The 18,551-nt window shown below is 42.1% G+C and overlaps 3 protein-coding genes across 7 annotated transcripts in view; 2 read left to right on the top strand and 1 right to left on the bottom strand.

Annotated features, from left to right (window-relative positions):
- agtrap (angiotensin II receptor-associated protein) overlaps positions 1-12,345 on the top strand; it is a 26,263-nt gene extending 13,918 nt beyond the window's left edge. Inside the window, exons 5-9 of the transcript XR_013284653.1 lie at positions 124-281; positions 1,524-1,692; positions 8,395-8,470; positions 9,259-9,388; positions 11,215-12,345. The gene's annotated coding sequence lies outside the window, so the exon portion shown is untranslated. The remainder of the gene's footprint in view (positions 1-123; positions 282-1,523; positions 1,693-8,394; positions 8,471-9,258; positions 9,389-11,214) is intronic.
- The window catches only part of rnf207a (ring finger protein 207a), a 21,634-nt gene extending 3,083 nt beyond the window's left edge, over positions 1-18,551 (bottom strand). The window contains exons 1-14 of one of the 5 annotated variants that reach the window (XM_077529998.1): positions 18,129-18,551; positions 17,899-17,996; positions 17,007-17,197; positions 11,520-11,652; positions 11,304-11,448; positions 9,803-9,884; positions 9,656-9,731; positions 9,253-9,378; positions 8,896-8,942; positions 7,404-7,476; positions 7,173-7,241; positions 6,950-7,018; positions 5,249-5,355; positions 1,505-1,682 (exon numbers count right to left, since the gene is read on the bottom strand). In XM_077529998.1, coding sequence (XP_077386124.1) covers positions 1,505-1,682; positions 5,249-5,355; positions 6,950-7,018; positions 7,173-7,241; positions 7,404-7,476; positions 8,896-8,942; positions 9,253-9,378; positions 9,656-9,731; positions 9,803-9,884; positions 11,304-11,448; positions 11,520-11,652; positions 17,007-17,197 — 1,296 coding nt within the window. In that variant the 5' untranslated portion in view covers positions 17,899-17,996; positions 18,129-18,551. Of the gene's footprint in view, positions 1-1,504; positions 1,683-5,248; positions 5,356-6,949; positions 7,019-7,172; positions 7,242-7,403; positions 7,477-8,895; positions 8,943-9,252; positions 9,379-9,655; positions 9,732-9,802; positions 9,885-11,303; positions 11,449-11,519; positions 11,653-12,414; positions 12,800-17,006; positions 17,198-17,898; positions 17,997-18,128 lie in introns of those variants that run through there. The other 4 variants (XM_077529999.1, XM_077529997.1, XM_077530001.1 and 1 more) reach the window with 4 other exon arrangements.
- zpr1 (ZPR1 zinc finger) lies at positions 12,473-14,413 on the top strand. The gene has a single exon (XM_077530002.1). It carries the CDS (start codon positions 12,604-12,606, stop codon positions 13,936-13,938), a length of 1,335 nt encoding a protein of 444 aa, XP_077386128.1. The 5' UTR covers positions 12,473-12,603; the 3' UTR covers positions 13,939-14,413.

The raw sequence follows: 18,551 nt of genomic DNA, 5'->3' as shown, positions 1-18,551 counted from the left end.
CGAGCCAGTCTGCTGAGGCCGCCGGCTTTCTGTTAAGAAATGATTTTGGCAATCTTCCAACTCACATGCAGAACACACAAACACACACTGTGTTCCAACTATGTTTTGCATTTGCATTTTTAGGCTTGGAACATCGATGGAACGAAATAACCAAATAAAAAGAGAGGGTGAGGACAGGAATCTTCAGAGAGTGCAGGAGTGAATTGCGTCAGTCAGTTCCTCTCCTCTCTCCTCACGGGTGTCGTCTCTCCTTTTGGTTGTGTTTAAGAAATGTCAAACAGGTAAACCATAATTTTTTTATTTACATTTACCAACTATCCAATGAAATACAATTTAATATATATCTATTTTTTTTATTCTAAAATAATTGTCAATTTTTATTTGTATTTTTCATAATTGATGCTATTACAATAAACTATTTTCAAAAGTAAATTCAGTTATATATATATATGTATTATTGTATTATTTACAATGAATAAATTAACCAATTGTGCGACATAAAAAAAAAATAAAAAATGCATTGCAGCTAACTCCAAAAAATAGATTAAAGGGATACTTGACTCATTCAGCAGTAAAAAGTTTATATTTTGTCTAGAATTAATGTGGTAACTTCGTCATTTTTCACATACAATTAATACCTTTAAAAATGAATCTTTTTTTGATGACATCACCTGTGCTGAGGAAATAGGTAACGACCAATCATGGCTCAGTTTGCTGGCCAAACCCAGAAAACAGGTGAACCATGATTGGTCGTTAGCTACTTCCTCAGCACGGGTGATGTCATCAACAGTCGACAGCAAGTAGAAAAAACAACAACTTTATAACGGTATTAACTAGGGGTGTTAAAAAAAAAAATCGATTCGGCGATATATCGCGATACTACATCGCGCGATTCTCGAATCGATTCAATAATCGGCAGAATCGATTTTTTTTTTTTTTTTTTTTTTTTTATTTATTTTTTTTTTTTTTTAGGATTCACACCTTGAGCATGGAAGAATGTTATATGAACGGAACATTAAGCCTTAATATTTTTATTTTAATGCTGTTCAAACATGAAACAGATTACAACCTCTATAAGACTGAAATTTCAGATAAATAAATAATAAATTTTCATATAAATCTTACACTCTACAAGCTTACTGATTAGTATTTTCTAAATTTGAATGGAAAAAAATCGCAACAATCGACTTATAAATTCGTATCGGGATTAATCGGTATCGAATCGAATCGTGACCTGTGAATCGTGATACGAATCGAATCGTCAGGTACTAGGCAATTCACACCCCTAGTATTAACTGTACATGAAAAATAGTTAAGTTATCAAATTCATTCTGGACAAAATGTGAACTTTTCACTGCTGAAAATGGTTCAATGAGCCTTTAATGTACCGGTAAGTAAAGCTTTTTCTTTGGCTTTTCATGAATTGTTGTCATCCCTCTCTCGCGTTCCTTCATTTGATGTTCATTGCACCAGTGAAAAGGAGTCGGAAGCTCGTGCGACTCACCCTGTAGGAGTTCTCGTAGTTGTTGCAGTGCTTGGTGAAGGGCGTCTGGCGGCCGTCGGCCAGGAGGACTTTGGTGCAGATGTTGCGATGGGACGTTGGCCTGCGGACGAACACGGAGCCGTGCGGCATCTCGCCCAGAGACAGGGAGCGGCAAGACGTGGAGAGAGGCGACTGCAGCCTGAGGCGAGGTGGGGAGAACATCCGTCACGTGCCGCTTTCCTTTCTCGCGCGTCGGCCATTTTACAGCAACACGACATATTGGTGCGAGCGTCACAAGATGAGAGCCGTGTCAAAATGAGGCTTCGTGTTCGTGTTGGTTCATTTTTTGGACTTGGGACTTGTTTAGACAAAATTTTGACTCGAGAAGTCTTTCTTGTTTTCCTTCCTTTGCCCATTTAACTCATTCACTCGCCGCCATTTTCACAGAAACAATCCCGTTCGCTCCCTTTGCAAGGCCCACAGAATATTGTGTTCTATTGCTATAAAAACAGGGAACCTATCAAAAGAAAGATGAAAGTCTCTTCTTTCATCAGGGAAAAAAAGTATGTTTCTATCTGTTTCCGTTTTGCAGCAATTAGCATTAGAAGAGAGCTAAGTTTCATCAGTTTTCACAAATCTATTCAAAATTGTAAGTAATTGAGCTTTTTTTCTACATGGCCCTGGTTGATCTCCTTTGCTCTGCTGCCACCTGTTGGTCGTTTGTGTAATAACTAACATTTTTGCAACCATTCTTTGCAGTTGAGAGGCTGCATCAAAGCCTTCTGTATGCTCTAGCATTAAAAAAACAAACCCCCCAAAAAACGTATAAATACGTCTTTGGGACACTTAAAACATTAAAAACAAAACACGTATTTACACGTTATTGGGAGCAAATGAGTTAACTTCCAGTGTAGGACTGCACAATTAATCGAATTTGAATCGTGGTCACGTTTTTTTACAGCCACGATGAAATGAACCTGATATTTACATTCGAAACGTGGGGTCTGCTGCCTCTCATCAAGAACTTTTTTCAAGTGCGAGTCAGCCAACCACCAGGGGGCGAACACATGCAGTGTCGAGAGAAGAAAGTACAGCAAAAAAAAAAAATTGAAGTTTTCTTTGGAGGAGCAATATAGCGGCCTCGCGAGCTCAAAAGTTTTGGCCTATCGGCTATCCAGTCATATATATATATATATATATATATATATATATATATATATATATATATAGATCGGTGGTTAAACCCCTCCAAAAATTTCGGACTATTCCACAAGTCACATGGTCCACAGGAAGTTGCATCATGCTGATCGTTTACAGGCCGTGGGAAGGCTTAAAGTTAGTTCATTCATTTTCTATATTTCAACTATGACTTGGGGGGAAAAGTGGGCGGGGCTTAAAAAAATCTCAGCGCAGTCTTTTGACCAAATATTTTTTTCTCCATGTTTTTTTTGTTTTGTTTTGTTTTAATCTCTTCTGTTGACTCACTGTGATGTGCTTCGTGTCAAAATGTTAACATGAATCACTTGTGGTTATATTTTTTTTCATGTGCTCACTTTATGCTAACAACTAACTCCTATTCTTTGTAGTCCTTTTACTCAAAACACGAGTTTCATGTACAATAAAACAATGACATTTAAAAATAAAGTTGCCTGAAATGGACTAATAGACATTTTTAGTAGTTCAAAATAGTCCTGATCAGATTTGGAGTTGAAAATGACAGACGTTGATGTTTTTTTTAAAGTGCTTTCTCTCAAAGTCTCTTTTGACAAAAGAAGAAGGAAAAAAAGCTAAATAAATCAGTAGCCGTCATGAATTGCATCCAAATTTCATCAAGTAGAATTCTACTCACGCTCAACAGGCCTCCAAAAGTGGAGAGCGCCACATGACAAACACGCACGGCGGCGGCAGAATAACTCACGCCGATTTATCGATCAGTCCGTCACGGATGCGTCGAAAGACGAAAAAGGCTGCAAGCAAGAAACGGAAACGGAGCCGGACTCCCACCAGGCCGCGCCGCTTTGAATAAATACTTTTTTTTTGCGGCGCCCAAGTGCCATCGAGCGCGCCTGGAACAAAGCCGAGGCCACGCGCCGACTCGCAGACTCATTCCGGAGGCTTCCGTGAAATTATGATAAAAATAGTGCCCGGCCGATCCCGGGGCCTCTTTTTGCGTGTTGAGTGGCGAACAGTGTGATGGAATCACAAAGTGGGGAAGGACACCAAGTTGCACGAACACTTCATTGTTTTCATGTGTTGTTTTTGTGCAAGCGGGTGTCCAAACTTTTTCATTTGAGGGCCACATACAGAAAATCAGAAGGACGCAAGGGCCACGTAATGTTATGAAGAGAAATTGTGTTTAGTCGTCCTAAAAATTGTACAAATAATTATTTGTGCTTTTGCATATTTAGAAAAATTATACAGTATATAAACCAATTTATTTGTCATATGGCGGTAGGGTTATTATAGTTTTGGAATTTTTCATTTTAGATAGTTTTTAGTAGTTTTCAGGGTGCTTCTGTTAGTTTTTATTATTATTAGTTTAGTTCTTTAATAAATGTTTAGTTTTAGTTGAGTTAGTTTCGGTATTAGTTTTAGTTTTTTTTTAAACTTGTATTACTTGTGCGCAATATTTAAAAAAAACAAAAAAAAACACCATGGGAGCGATGTCATCTTTTGGTGCTTTTCTATTGGCTGCTGCTCGATGACATCACTTCTGTGTGACATACTTTCAAACGTCATTATTCCGGTTTGTATCAAAATAAATCTACTAAAAATCACATTTAAAGGGATACTTTACTTATTTGGCCATTTTTGGCAGTCAAACATGAATATTTTGCCTATAATAAATTTGATATTTTACATTATTTTTCACGTACAATTAGTACCTTTAAAAACACATTTTGCAACTTGCTGTCGACTGAAAATGACATCACAAGGTGCTCAGGTAACCAATCACAGCTCAGCTTGTGAATGTCACATGACCAAACCGAGAAAACAGGTGAGCTGTGATTGGTTACCTGAGCACCTTGTGATGTCATTTTCAGTCGACAGCAAGTTGCAAAATGTCTTTTTAAAGGTACTAATTGTACGTGAAAAATAATTAAAGTATCAAATTAATTATAGGCAAAATATGAACTTTTTATTGCTATAATGGGCTAAATAAGTGAAGTATCTCTTTAAAATCATCCCCAACGGCTCATGCATTAAATTAATTACCAAAGACTAAAACGAAGGACATGTTTGCTATAATTATAGTTAGTTTTTTAAACATAAAACGTAGTTTCAGTTAGTTTTTTTAAAAGCATTTTCGTTTTTATTTTATTTCGGTAACAATATTGCTTTGTGATTTTTAGTTTTTTCATGAGTTTTAGTTTACTAAAATAACCTTTCATGGCACGTGTTTTTTTCTTACTTGACCATCTCCAAACATTTTTTGTTTTGTTTATTTTATTCGAACGGAGTCAAATGCCATTTTTAGCATATGTCCACGGCCACTGAAAAAAAATGGACGGCGGGCCGCAAATGGGCCCCGGGGCCGTAGGTTTGGGAAAGCACAAATGTTTCCTGTACTAAAGGACTTTTCTTTTCTTTTTCTGACTTCCAATTCACTTCATTTGAAAACATACTTCTCCATGTTAAGGCCTTTTCACACTGCACTTAGCAACACACCGTCAACAATCTCATTGACGGCGTATGTGACATGTCAGGCTTTTTCCCGGAACGACGGCGACGCGACACGGCGACGATACGCGGAAATGATCTCACCTCGTGGCGACGCTGGAAGAGCCGGCGAGCGACGGGGCGCAGCGCTGGCCAATCAGGAGCAGCGGCTCCAGACAGCGGGCAAACTCGCTGCGGTAGTCGGTGTTGATCTGGTGGAGACGGTTGGACACATATGCAACTTTTCATACTCTTGTGAACATAAAAGTGGGAAAAAAAATATGTTAAGCTAATAGAAATATGGCTGCATACTTGAGTCATTGAAAGAGTAATTGCATGATAATTCATAACATGTAGTTACAATTAAAAACATGGAGCTGTCTAATCTTGAACACAAAGTAACTTGTGAAATGATGGCACGTTTTGAAAATTGTCAAATACAACTTGACCGCAGTCTCTACAAATATATGCGTTATTATGATGTTTATTACTGCTACATTTTGATGCTTCGGTTCAACTTAAAATGAACTCAAAATTAACACACTAATTTTGACACCCCTAATGTCTGTCTGCCTGTCCATCCGTCTGTCTGTCCATCCGTCCGTCCGTCCATCCATCTATCTAATCTATCTATCTCTTCAGATGAAGGTTTCTAGTTTCTTTTGACACCCCGAATGTATATCTGTCGTCCGTCCATCCGTTTATCGATCTATCTGTCTGTCTGTCGTTCGTCCATTTATCGATCTGTCTGTCTGTCGTCCGTCCGTCTATCTGTCCGTCATCCGTCCGTCTATCTGTCTGTCTGTCCGTCGTCCGTCCGTCTGTCTGTCTGTCGTCCGTCCGTCCATCTATCTATCTGTCGTCCGTCCGTTTATCGATCTATCTGTCCGTCGTCCGTCCGTCTATCTGTCTGTCTGTCCGTCATCCGTCCGTCTATCTATCTGTCTGTCGTCCGTCCGTTTATCGATCTATCTGTCCGTCGTCCGTCCGTCTATCTGTCTGTCTGTCCGTCGTCCGTCCGTCTATCTGTCTGTCCGTCGTCCGTCCATCTGTCTCTGTGTGTCTGTCGTCCGTCCGTCTATCTATCTGTCTGTCGTCCGTCCGTTTATCGATCTATCTGTCCGTCGTCCGTCCGTCTATCTGTCTGTCTGTCCGTCATCCGTCCGTCTATCTATCTGTCTGTCGTCCGTCCGTTTATCGATCTATCTGTCCGTCGTCCGTCCGTCTATCTGTCTGTCTGTCCGTCGTCCGTCCGTCTATCTGTCTGTCCGTCGTCCGTCCATCTGTCTCTGTGTGTCTGTCGTCCGTCCGTCTATCTATCTGTCTGTCGTCCGTCCGTTTATCGATCTATCTGTCCGTCGTCCGTCCGTCTATCTGTCTGTCTGTCCGTCGTCCGTCCGTTTATCGATCTATCTGTCTTTCGTCCGTCCGTCTATCTGTCCGTCGTCCGTCCAGCTATCTATCTGTCCATCGTCCGTCCGTCTATCTGTCTGTCTGTCCGTCGTCCGTCCATCTGTCTCTGTGTGTCTGTCGTCCGTCCGTCTATCTATCTGTCTGTCGTCCGTCCGTTTTTCGATCTATCTGTCCGTCGTCCGTCCGTCTATCTGTCTGTCTGTCCGTCGTCCGTCCGTTTATCGATCTATCTGTCTTTCGTCCGTCCGTCTATCTGTCCGTCGTCCGTCCAGCTATCTATCTGTCCGTCGTCCGTCCGTCTATCTGTCTGTCTGTCCGTCGTCCGTCCGTCGTCTGTCCGTCCATCCATCCATCCGTCCATTTTTAGCCAGCGTTATTGCACTTTGCACTCACTTTGCTGCTCTGCACTGGTCTGAGGCGATGAGGAAGCTTGACGATGCGCTTCAGTCGCTCCATCAGTTGCTGTGGAAGCAAAAAAACACCTTCAGATCCAGATGTACTCGTTCCGTTTGAAAAACAACCGTCAGTACACGGCCGGAATATCGCCGCAATCTCCATCGACGTTTTCTTGCTTGCTTGCTAATTGTTGCCATGCTCAAGTGGAATATGCACTCACGTAACCCATGTCCAGAAACTCAAACATGTTGGCCGAGCTGAGGAAGGCCGAGCAGGTGACCAGATGAACCTGCAAATTTATGAGGTTCAAGACAGGAGCAGGGTTTCTCGATTAAGATTTGAAACTATGGTTAAGGGTTCACATCAGGGTCGTAAAGTGCGGTAGGGCTTCAAATGAGTGTTAGAAGTTTAAATTCGGGCTTGAAGTCAAGACGTGCGTATTGTTGACTACCTGAAGTGTTGGCAGCAGCGATGTGAGATGTGAGAGCTGCTCCTTGAGCGCTTTCTCCTTCTCCTCGTGTTGGCTGCGCACATACATAGACGCACTCATTCCATCATTGATAAACAGTACGAGGATGAGGGAGTCGGCGTTGAGAATCATTCACTCATTCCCGACTCCCGAATCACTAAATAATTGACTCTAGGGCTGAAACGATTCATCAAACGCTCCCTAATTCTTATCGTGTATAGTGGACAACAGCATTATACATTTGCTAGCCAAGTGGTTCTCAACTTGGCCCACATTTCCACAAGCTAATCTGTCAGCACTCTGCTTGTAACAGCACTTAGGCCGGACACACAAATTCCGACTCAAATAGCCTGGACGGGCTTTCCAGGAAGCGGCGAGCCGACCGGCCGTTGGTTCGTCTGACCCGCTTCCAGGCAGAGGCACCAAACATTCGCGCAGGATCATTTATTTTTTTTTCCTCGCAATACAAAATGGCGGCAACGGTCAATCATAGAGAACAACAACATTGATCGGTCGTTAGTGACAAATGGCGGCAACTGCTTTGGTGGCATGAAATCAAATGTTCATTATTTATTCATATTCTGTTGAAAGGAGATTTTTAAAGAGTCACTTCCCTCAAAATTCTTTTAATTTTTAAGAATTGTGCAAATTTTTCAAAACAGTTTTACACTTTAGCATTTTAACACACTGTATGAAATTTTATTTATTTCAATCACATTTGTAAATACATTTGTAAGTAGGGTTAATATTGAGAAAGTATTGTATATCATTTCTGTCCAAATATGATATTTTTTCACTAATTGATACTACAAGCTAAAATAATCAGATACATTTGGACCAGTTTAACTTTTTTATGCAATACATTTAACCTGGCAATAGCCAGATGGATGTGCACCTCTCCACGGTCATTTGGTCGAGAAAAGGCGGTACAATCTGTACAATGATTCGAGCTGATTGTTCGTTCTTGTCGAAGGGGGCGGGGACGAACATCTTACCAGCTAGAAATGCACGAAGCGCCACCGAGCTGTTCAACATTCAACAAGGAAACGGTGAGTAATTCTGCGACAACACAGAATTAATTGCGGCGTCAATTCGTCCATGTTAGGTTTGTTTGTTAGCTCCAGCATCGGCGCTGGTTTCCTGGTTTCGTCACAGTTGACTACCCCGCCCCCAAACACAATGTCGCTCTGTGATTGGTCCGAAATTCTCCGGAGTTTGTGAACTCACAAATACCGCGAGAATTCATCTTGCGAGAACAAGGTTACAATACTATTTAAATTAATTGAATTATTATTTCACTAGTTTTTTTTCACCCTGCATTTAAGTGCAGTGTTAATATTGAAACTGTGCATAATGTTGCATCAGCTTTCGTTGATTTTATTTCTATTTTTTAAGAGTAAAACCTCTGTCTCATTTTTCTACAACACTTTGAATTGTTGGTCATGAAGATGATGGTATTTGTGGTTAGTTGTACTTCTGCGCAGTCTTCAGCAGAATCTTCTTCCTCTCGGCCAGTTTTTCCTGTAAAGAGAAAAAATATGTATTGGAACAAGGTTTCATAAAAAGTGTGAAAAGTTGGAATATATTCAGATACGTTTTTTCCTGGTGTTTCACACTTGGATCAACAGTGACCTCCAGTGGCCACATAGTGATATTGCTGTGGATTTTGTATTTTTTTTTTTTTATGCATGAGATTGAAATGACATTTATTGTATTGCCCTATTACTAAGTGGGCCATTAACCACATTTGCAGTGAGTTTCATCTGTAATTCAAGCTTGAAAATAAAAATAAATAAAAGCATTTGTGTTGAATTTAATTAATTTTGCTTACCTGCAGACTGTTGAAGAGGGAGCAGATGGCGCTCTCCTCCTCCTCCACGTTCAGACACACTTCTCCAATCATGGACCTCAGCAGGAAGATGGCCTCTCGGGTGGACGTCTGCAGCTCCTTCACCACCTGCGCTCAGGTGAGACAAGATGAGTACAGCATTTATTTTTTCAGATTTACGTGTCATCTTTGTCAAGAATTTTCAGCCTCCACTGGTAACAAAATTGTGTAGTGACTAAATTTACCCATTGTGTGACGAAAAAAATATGATCTGTAAATAGAAATAGATGAAGTCCATGTCTTGTTAACATCTTGATTGATAGCATTGCGAGTTGAATCAGTACTTATTATTTTGAAGAATGTGTACAGATTGTGAGTACTTTTGCCCACCTGCGCGCAGTCTTACCAGCACGGCCTGGTCCAACATCTCGCATCCTTGCATGTAGGCAGTCTCAATGTCGATGCAGTGCGTGCGACTCTCCCTGCGGACGCAAACGCGCACTCGGTGAAGACGATGTCACGATGAGGACACCGTTGCGGCGCGCTCACTCACACTTGCATATCTCGGAAGCACTTGATGCAAAGCATGGACTTGTTCTCGGTGGAGAAGAGGATGAAGGGCTCCTCGTGCAGGACTGAGCACACACGCACACACATGCAGTAGGGATGAACGATAAGTGCAATATCGGGATATTAGAACTGCCACAATATCGTCGTCGTCATTTTCACAATATTTAAAAGCAGCGCATCAGTTAAAAATAGTCGGGTTAATTTCCATTTGTGCAGTTCTAGCACCCTCTTGTGGATATTTTTTTGTACAATTCAATTTTTATTAGGGATGTTTTGGCCCTTCTATGTTTAAAATCTACACTAATTGTCAGATGAACGTAAAATGCGAACAGAGTCAATATGTGGCGGAACTCAACAAGTAAGCACCTCGATAGTTGTTATTCGAGATTGTTGGTGGTTTCTATGCATTGCTGTTATGTACAAAGCACAATATTGTGCTTTTTTTTTTTTAGTATGAGCTCGTTTTTTTTTTTACAATATTGTGACCTTTTTTAAATTTCGTCAAACTCCCCACATTATCGTGATACTTATCGTATTGTGAGCTTCATATCGTGATATCGTATCGTGATGTTTGGATATCGTTACATTACTAACGTGCAGTACATACTGTGAAATATGCAAAACAGAAACCAGTGAAATGTTTTTCAATTAGAAGAAATTGCGCAATACATTTATTTCTTATATTTATAAATAGTCATTATCTTGTAACATTGAACTTTAAAGGGAAACTTCACTCATTGAACAATTTTCAGAAGTGAAAAGTTAATATTTGGTCCAGAATTAATTTGATGACTTCATTATTTTTTTTATGTACAATTAATACCTTTAAAAAGTATTTTTTCTTTTCTTTTATTTTTTTTTTTATTTAATTCGTTATTTTTTTTCCCTCTTTTTTTTCTCTTAAAAAAAAATAAATACATTTTTTACTTGCTGTCGACTGATGATGACATCACCCGTGTTGAGGAAGTAGGTAACGGCCAATCATGGCTCACTTGCTTTCTGGCATTGTTCAGCAAACTGAGCCATGATTGGGCGTTACCTACTTCCTCAACACGGGTGATGTCATCATCAGTCGACAGCAAGTAGAAAAATGACTTTTTAAAGGTATTAATTGTAAATGAAAAATAATGAAGTTACCACATTAATTATAGAAAAAAATATTAACTTTTTACTGCTGAAAATGGCTCAATGAGTCAAGTATCCATTTCAAGTTCAATGTTACAAGATAACGGCTATTTATAAAAATAAAAAAATCAACATATCCCACAATTTCTTTTATGTGGTAGGTGACGAAAAAAATGCAAATGGCGCCCAGATTGGACTTTGAAAAACCATAACATCGAAATGGATGCAATTATGTGGAATAAATATAACAATTTAGGTTGAAAAATGTAGGTCAGCGCTTCGGCTCGGCCATCCGAGAAGGCCTCGCTGACCCTTGACCTCCCGCCGCCGCCAGACGGAAAGACTGACTGCACGCTCACTGCACTTCCTGTGCTTGGCTTTGCTGCGCTTGGACAGCGAGACGATGTCGTGGTGGGCGAACATCCGAGCCTTGTGCGTCAGCTCCCTGCAGACGCAGCACAGCGGCTGGTTGCACGTGTTGCAGTAGAACATCACACCTGCGTCCTGAAACAACAAAGAAACGTTGGAAAGAAACTACACAATAGTTGAGTCATCGTTGTGACGTCGATTTGAACCTTTTTGTTGCTCTCCTGGTCACAGTTGGCGCACTGCACAATTTCCTCGGCGTCTGCGTTGTTGTCCACCAGGAACTTTAGCAGACGGTCCTCTGGCGGGAGGCCGTTGTTGCCCTTTATGATGGACGGGTAGCTGCAAGAAGCAAGAAAAATATCAATTCTGTGCAAATAATCAATTATCCATCCTATTCCGATAGACTTTGTCCTTAATATAGGTAGCTGAGTTAGAGCCTATCACAGATTACTTTTAGTTTACTACTACTACTCCTACAACTACTACTAACAACAATCATCATTATATTAGTCGTAATAATTATAATAGTGCACTCATTCAGTGTCTGAGTCGTACTTCCCACACACATATAGAAATAACGTTTTAGAATACACATATACTTCTTCTTCCTTGACGTTTTGTGCTAACATTGCCTGCTATTCGGAACTGTTCATAATTCCAGTCCATCTTGACTTAAGGCCCAAGTTCCAGCTGAAGAAAAATAGAAACATGGCGCTGTATTGAAGTTGTTTTGGCGATGAACAGTGTTGTGCTTGTGACAAACTCAAATCAAAATCAAGCCCTTTAAAAACAACAACCACAGCAGTAAAGAAAGATGCAGTGAATTTAACAAAAAAAGACAACATAATGCACAAATTAGTAATTCAAGTAAATAAACAAAATAAATAAATGGATTAAGAAATGTGAAATAAATGACTTTTTTTTCCCCCCAAATGAAAAATACAAGACGGCTTTCCTTATCATAGTCTGAAATTTATTTGCTCTTGATAATGAAAAACGGAGTGAAAGTCGAAAGAAATGGCAACAAAAATACACGTAGGTTCATAAACCCGCCACGAAGAATCAGAAAAGTTGAGGAAAACAAAAATCAAGTTGCAGTACCCTAGAAAATCTGTAGGCGGAAGCAGAGACGTTACCGCCGCCGACGCCGAAGAAGAAAAATGCGGAAGACGCTACTGTAGACGTCACAGCTAGCATGTGCTGACTGTCACGAAACTTCTCCCCAGTCACCGCCGAGCGGCATTCAAAGCATTGAAAGCCAGCGAGAAACATTCGTATCAAGGCGACGAGATGTCCGTCATCGCCCAGGAGCACGTTCGAGGGGGGAGCGTCTTTAAAGACCTGAGCGCCGACGACGAAGAATGGCAGCCCACCGAGATCGAGAGCTTGTGCATGAACTGCTACCAGAACGGCACGACGCGCTTGCTGCTCACCAAAATCCCCTTCTTCAAAGAAATCATTGTCAGCTCGTTCAGTTGCGACAAATGCAGCTGGTCCAACACGGAGATCCAGTCCGCGGGCCGCATTCAGGAGCAGGGCGTGTGCTACACGCTCCAAGTCACCAGTAAACGCGATTTGAACCGCGAGGTGGTCAAAATGGACAGCGCGACGACCAGGATACCCGAGCTGGATTTCGAGATCCCTCCGTTTACGCAGAAAGGCGCCTTGTCCACCGTGGAGGGCATTCTGGACCGAGCCGTGGCCGGTCTGGAGCAAGACCAAGCAGCCAGGCGGGAGGCGGACCCGGAGGTGGCCGGCAAAATCCACACCTTCGTCCAGAAGCTGAAGAAGTTGAAAGAGGTGGAGGAGGCGTTCACGGTGGTGATCGAGGACCCGTCCGGCAACAGTTTCGTGGAGAACCCGTCGGCCCCGCTGAAGGACGAAGCCCTGACGGTGTCGTGGTTCCGGCGCAGCGTGCGGCAGGAGAAGCAGCTGGGCCTGCGGGCCGACGACGAGCCGGACGACGAGCCGCCGCCCGGCGACGACCTGGACGCCATGCGGGGCGAGGTGCTGGTCTTCAACACCAACTGCCCCGAGTGCAACGCGCCGGCCGCCACCAACATGAAGCTGGTGCAGATCCCCCACTTCAAGGAAGCCATCATCATGGCCACCAACTGCGACGCCTGCGGCCACCGCACCAACGAGGTCAAGTCGGGCGGCGCCACCGAGGAGAAGGGCACCAAGATCACCCTGCGCGTCACCGCCGCCTCCGACATGACGCGGGACCTGCTCAAGTCGGAGACCTGCGCCGTCTTCATCCCCGAGCTGGACTTCGAGCTGGGCATGGCGGCGCTGTGCGGCAAGTTCACCACCGTGGAGGGCCTCCTGACGGACGTCAAGGACCTGGTGGTGGCCAAGAACCCCTTCGTGTGCGGGGACAGCGGCGACTCGGCCCGCGCGCAGAAGCTGAAGGAGTTCGGCGACAAGATCGACGGCATCATCGCCGGGCGGGTGAAGGCCCACCTGGTGCTGGACGACCCGGCCGGGAACAGCTACCTGGAGAACGTGTACGCGCCCGACTCGGACCCGGAGATGACGGTGGAGACGTACGAGCGCACGTTTGAGCAGAACGAAGAGCTCGGCTTGAACGACATGAAGACGGAAGGCTACCAAGAGGACGAGTGAAGAAAAGAAACACCTACAAATCATATTTACCTCCATTTTCTCGTTTTATCGCGTCACCTGTTTGAGTTGAGCACTTCATTTTAATCATGGCAACACGACAAGTTATATGGAAGCATTTATTTGATATCAACGTATTAATAGGATATCATGTACAAATTCATCATTCATTCAATAGGAAGAACTATTTGTGAATTTTGGTTACGGCACAGCGACACCTCAAGAGGGCGCTCCAGGATTTCGTCACCTTTTAGATTTGTCTGCATGTCAGCATAATTGTAGTCCGAATTAAAAAAAACAAAAACAAAAAACTTTTTTTTTTTTTATTGTTCCATGTTTTATTTGGACAAAGCCCTGCTGATGATTTTTGGGGACCTTAAGACATTTGTTGTCAAATTCAAATGAATGTATCATATGTGTTGACCTGGAAGTTCAAAAACAATTTGGAAATAAAGGTGTCATGATGTCAAACAATTGATTATGGATCATCTCTGTATTATTTATCAGCCCAAAATTATTATCGTACACAAATAATACAAATCTACAGAAAGTCAAATTTGATTAATCCGTCTCAACTGTCAGTTGAAAGTGGGCATTCATATTTTTGTATAAGCTGAAAGAAAAGCATATTTTTCTTGAAAAAACAAACAAAAAAAGTCCTTAAAAAGTAAGTATTAAAAATGATTCAGTATTTGACACACTTAAAAGCGACTTTTGGAGAATATTAGTTTTTTATTTTTGCCCAGTTTAAACAATGTTTCACTATCTCTTCCAAGTGTTCCTATGAGTTACAATGGAAATTATCAATTATTGTTAGTATAATTTTTTTTTTTTTTCTTCCTGGAAAAAAAAAATAATAATTAGAATTAAGTTGCCTCAAATCAAGATTAGATGACAATGACCCGGATGACTCAAAATCTAAGGACATAAAGATTTATTTATTTTTTTTCAAGAAAAATTAACAGATTGCCTTGGTACAGTATTTTAATTTGATATTGTGGCAGAATAACAGTAAATTAAAATGATTTGGGCAATGCTATTAGGCTGTTATAATTCAAATATTAAAAAGCACAATTTAAAAATTACCATTTAAATGCTATAGTTTTTTCCAATAATTTTCCTTGATTTTAAAACTATGATAAGCAGTATTTTGGTATTCAAAACATGCGTTATTGTGGTAAGGACAGCAAATCAAAAATGATCATTAGTACCCACTGGATCTTAAAGGGACAGTTGACTCATTGAACAATTTTTCAGCAGTGAAAAGTTAATATTTTGTCCGGAATAAATTTGATAATGGCATTATTTTTCATGTACAATTAATACCTTTAAAAAGTCATTTTTCTTATTTTTGGTAACGACCAATCATGGCTCACCTGTTTTCTGGGTTTGGTCAGTAAATTGAGCCACGATTGGTCGTTACCTACTTCCTTAGCACGGGTGATGTCATCATTAGGCGACAGCAAGTGGAAAAATGACATTTAAAAGTATTAAGTGTACATGAAAAATAATATAATGAAGTTATCACATTAATTATAGACAAAATATTAACTTTTTTTTTTACTGCTGAAAATGGGTCAATGAGTCAAGTATATCTTGTGTCTTGTAATGTTGTGAATAATGTCAACTGAGATCCTCGAATACATTTTGTCACTGAAACCATTAATTGCCTTCACCGGCAAATTCATCATCACGCTCGAGACTCGGTCTCACGTGTGCCGTTAAAATTAGCGCCGCCGGCCTGAAGGTCGCCGCAAGGTCGCGCGTTCGCTCCTCGATCACACAACGAAATGGATTTTGGTATCGTGTGACCGCGTTTGATTTGCAAGTAAGCCGCCGACTATGTTGCCAGATGCCACTACGCTTTTGTTTGCCGTGTGACCGACTGGCAGGGCGAAATCTGAGACTGGGAAATACGGCCCCGCCCCCGACCCCGCCCCCGACACCTCCAACCCGGCAGCTGTTCCGGCCGCTCAGGCTCCGACTTTTTGAGGCAAATGGGCTCGTGGAAAAGCAAAACACGGAGCCGACGCTTGCCAAAAGCAGCCGGATTCTCCCCCTCAGCCCTTGACCTTTGACCTCTGGCTGTTAACACGTGATTTGTCAGACTTAAAGATTGCAACTTGTTTTCCATGTACACATACTTGATATGTTTTGGTTTTGACCCAGGTCAAGAATATTGTTAGAATAACTATTTAAAAAAAAAAAAAAAATGTTTTTGATTTTCACAGTTATGAAATTCTAAATATAGAGCAGTTCAGTGTTACTGTAAAACACAATACTGTACAGGTTATACTGTAATGGCTTGGCTTGATGTCGTTTCTACCCAGATAGGTCGTTTTTGTTGCGAAAGCTCGCGTTTATTTGGCGACAGAGACTCTTTACCCTTCGCTTTATCACACTAGGGATGTAACAATGAGTGCAATATCGGGATATCGCGATATTAAAACTGCCACAATATATCGTCGTGGTCATGTCACAATATTAAAAGCAGCACATCTGTTAAAAAAAAAAAAAAAAAAGTCAGGTTGATTTCCATTTGTGCAGTTCTAGCACCCTCTTGTGGCTAGTTTTTTTTTTTTTTTTTAGTGCAATTTAATTTTCATTAGGGATGTTTTGGCCCTTTATGTTTAAAATCTATACTAATTGTCAAATGAATGGCGACGTAATATGCCTGTGAATCGTGTCAATATGCGGAGGAACTCGATGCGTGCGTGCATTAGCAAGTAAGTGCCTTAATATTAAGCGGAATTAGAGATTGTAGGTGGTCTATATGCATTGCTGTAATGTACAAAAGCACAATATTGTGCTGCTTTTTTTTTTTTTTTTTTTTTTTAAATAGTATGGGCTCATTTTTTATCGTTACGTTCCTAATATACACGTGAAATTCTAAATATCAAGTATGATTTTAAACACAATACATATGAAACTGCATTATACTTTCGATGCCATTTTTGATTGGCCATCTGCGGTTGCAAACAGCCCAAAATTAATTTGTGTATTAATAAACCATTGATTGAATCATTTTTGTCATTCGACGTTGCTTTGAACTTATTCTTCCCGTCTCTTACCCGCAGAGGGGGCAGCTGAGTCGGCTGTCGCTGGTCCGGCCCAGCAAGCAGCGAGCGCAGAAGATGTGGTAGCAGTCCAGCAGACACGGCGACTGGTACTGCTCGTGGCACAGGTGGCACACCAGCGGGTGCACGTTGGCGCAGTCCACGTTGCACAGGTTGTCCAAATTGCTGAGGATCCCTCCGGCCATCTGCAATTTGTTGGGACGCGCAATGAGGGAGGGGCTTTTTCCCGTCTCCTCATCTCAACGATAACAATAATAATAATAATAATAATAATAATAATGAGGTCAGGAATCATCCATCCATCTTCTTGACCACTTATTCCTTATTCACGGGGGGTGCTGGAGCCTATCTCAGCTGGCTTCGGGCAGTAGGCGGGGGTACACCCTGAACTGGTTGCCAGCCAATCGCAGGGCAGACGGAGACGAACAACCATCCACACCAATTCGGAGCGCCCAATTAACCTGCCAAGCATGTCTTTGGAATGTGGGAGGAGACCGGAGTACCCGGAGAAGACCCGTGTGGGGAGAACATGCAAACTCCACCCAGAAGTCAACTTGGATAGGCCAGAATATGATAAGCAGTATAAGAAAAGGAATGAAGGCGAACTGCATGAAGTGCTGCCTCCATGAGTGAAAATGCTCTTACTCTTCTTTTTTTTTTCCCATACTCTGCTGGGGTTTGCTGTTCACAAGTAGGAGCTGCTCACCTAGTCGCAACACCCTAGCTCTGCCGCTGGTTGTCACGGTAACAACAACAACAACAACAACAACAACAACAAATACTAGCCATTGGTGTGAGAACCACAAATATGCGGTGGTTCCCTGTACTGTACGTATGCGCCCAGCAATTGCCTGGCGACCAATCCAGGGTGTCCCCTGCCTCTCACCTGAAAACAGATGGGCAGAGCCGTCAGCTCACTCGTGACCCAAGTGAGGCTACGCGCCGAAGAAAAGGAATGGATGTCTCCTTTAAAAAAAAATCACACTGGCACACAAAGGGAAGAAACTGTAAACACGTTTTCATGCAGTCACAGCTAGCTTGTTGCTAGCCATGTAGCGGGAATCAAATAACTCCCGCAAGGGATTAAAATAAACTTCCGGAGCTGTGCGCTTATACCTTGAAATGTTATCGGCAGCCACAGCGTGAGAAGATCCAAAGACGACGCAAAAAACAAAGCCGGAGTGTTCCGTGAGAGCCAAAGCACAGCCGCTCGTTTGTCTTACCTTTCAGCAGCGCGGGCGCTATCAGGCTGCCCCCCCAGCAGGAATGACAACAATGCTTCCTTCAATAGTAGGCCCTCGGGCCGCCTCTGCCAGGCAGCTGACGGCACACACCTCGTGCCACCCCCTCACTGATCCCCCACACCACCAACGTGCAACAGGGACACGCAGTTGCCCGAGTGACGACCTCGCACCCCGAACGTGCTGCTGATGAAGGCGTGGAAATGATGATACGTCAAGAACAAAACATGAAGGAACCGCCAGTCGGCCAACACACTTTCTATTGGTAGAAAAATAAATCCTATCCTCCATTATTCAC

Source organism: Festucalex cinctus, chromosome 8, assembly GCF_051991245.1.
Source record: "Festucalex cinctus isolate MCC-2025b chromosome 8, RoL_Fcin_1.0, whole genome shotgun sequence".
Taxonomy (NCBI): domain Eukaryota; kingdom Metazoa; phylum Chordata; class Actinopteri; order Syngnathiformes; family Syngnathidae; genus Festucalex; species Festucalex cinctus.
This window is presented reverse-complemented; position numbering and strand designations above follow the sequence as displayed.

Bases quoted from the DNA above. Each gene is read 5' to 3' on its own strand.
- zpr1 (XM_077530002.1), top strand. From the start codon at position 12,604: ATGTCCGTCATCGCCCAGGAGCACGTTCGAGGGGGGAGCGTCTTTAAA.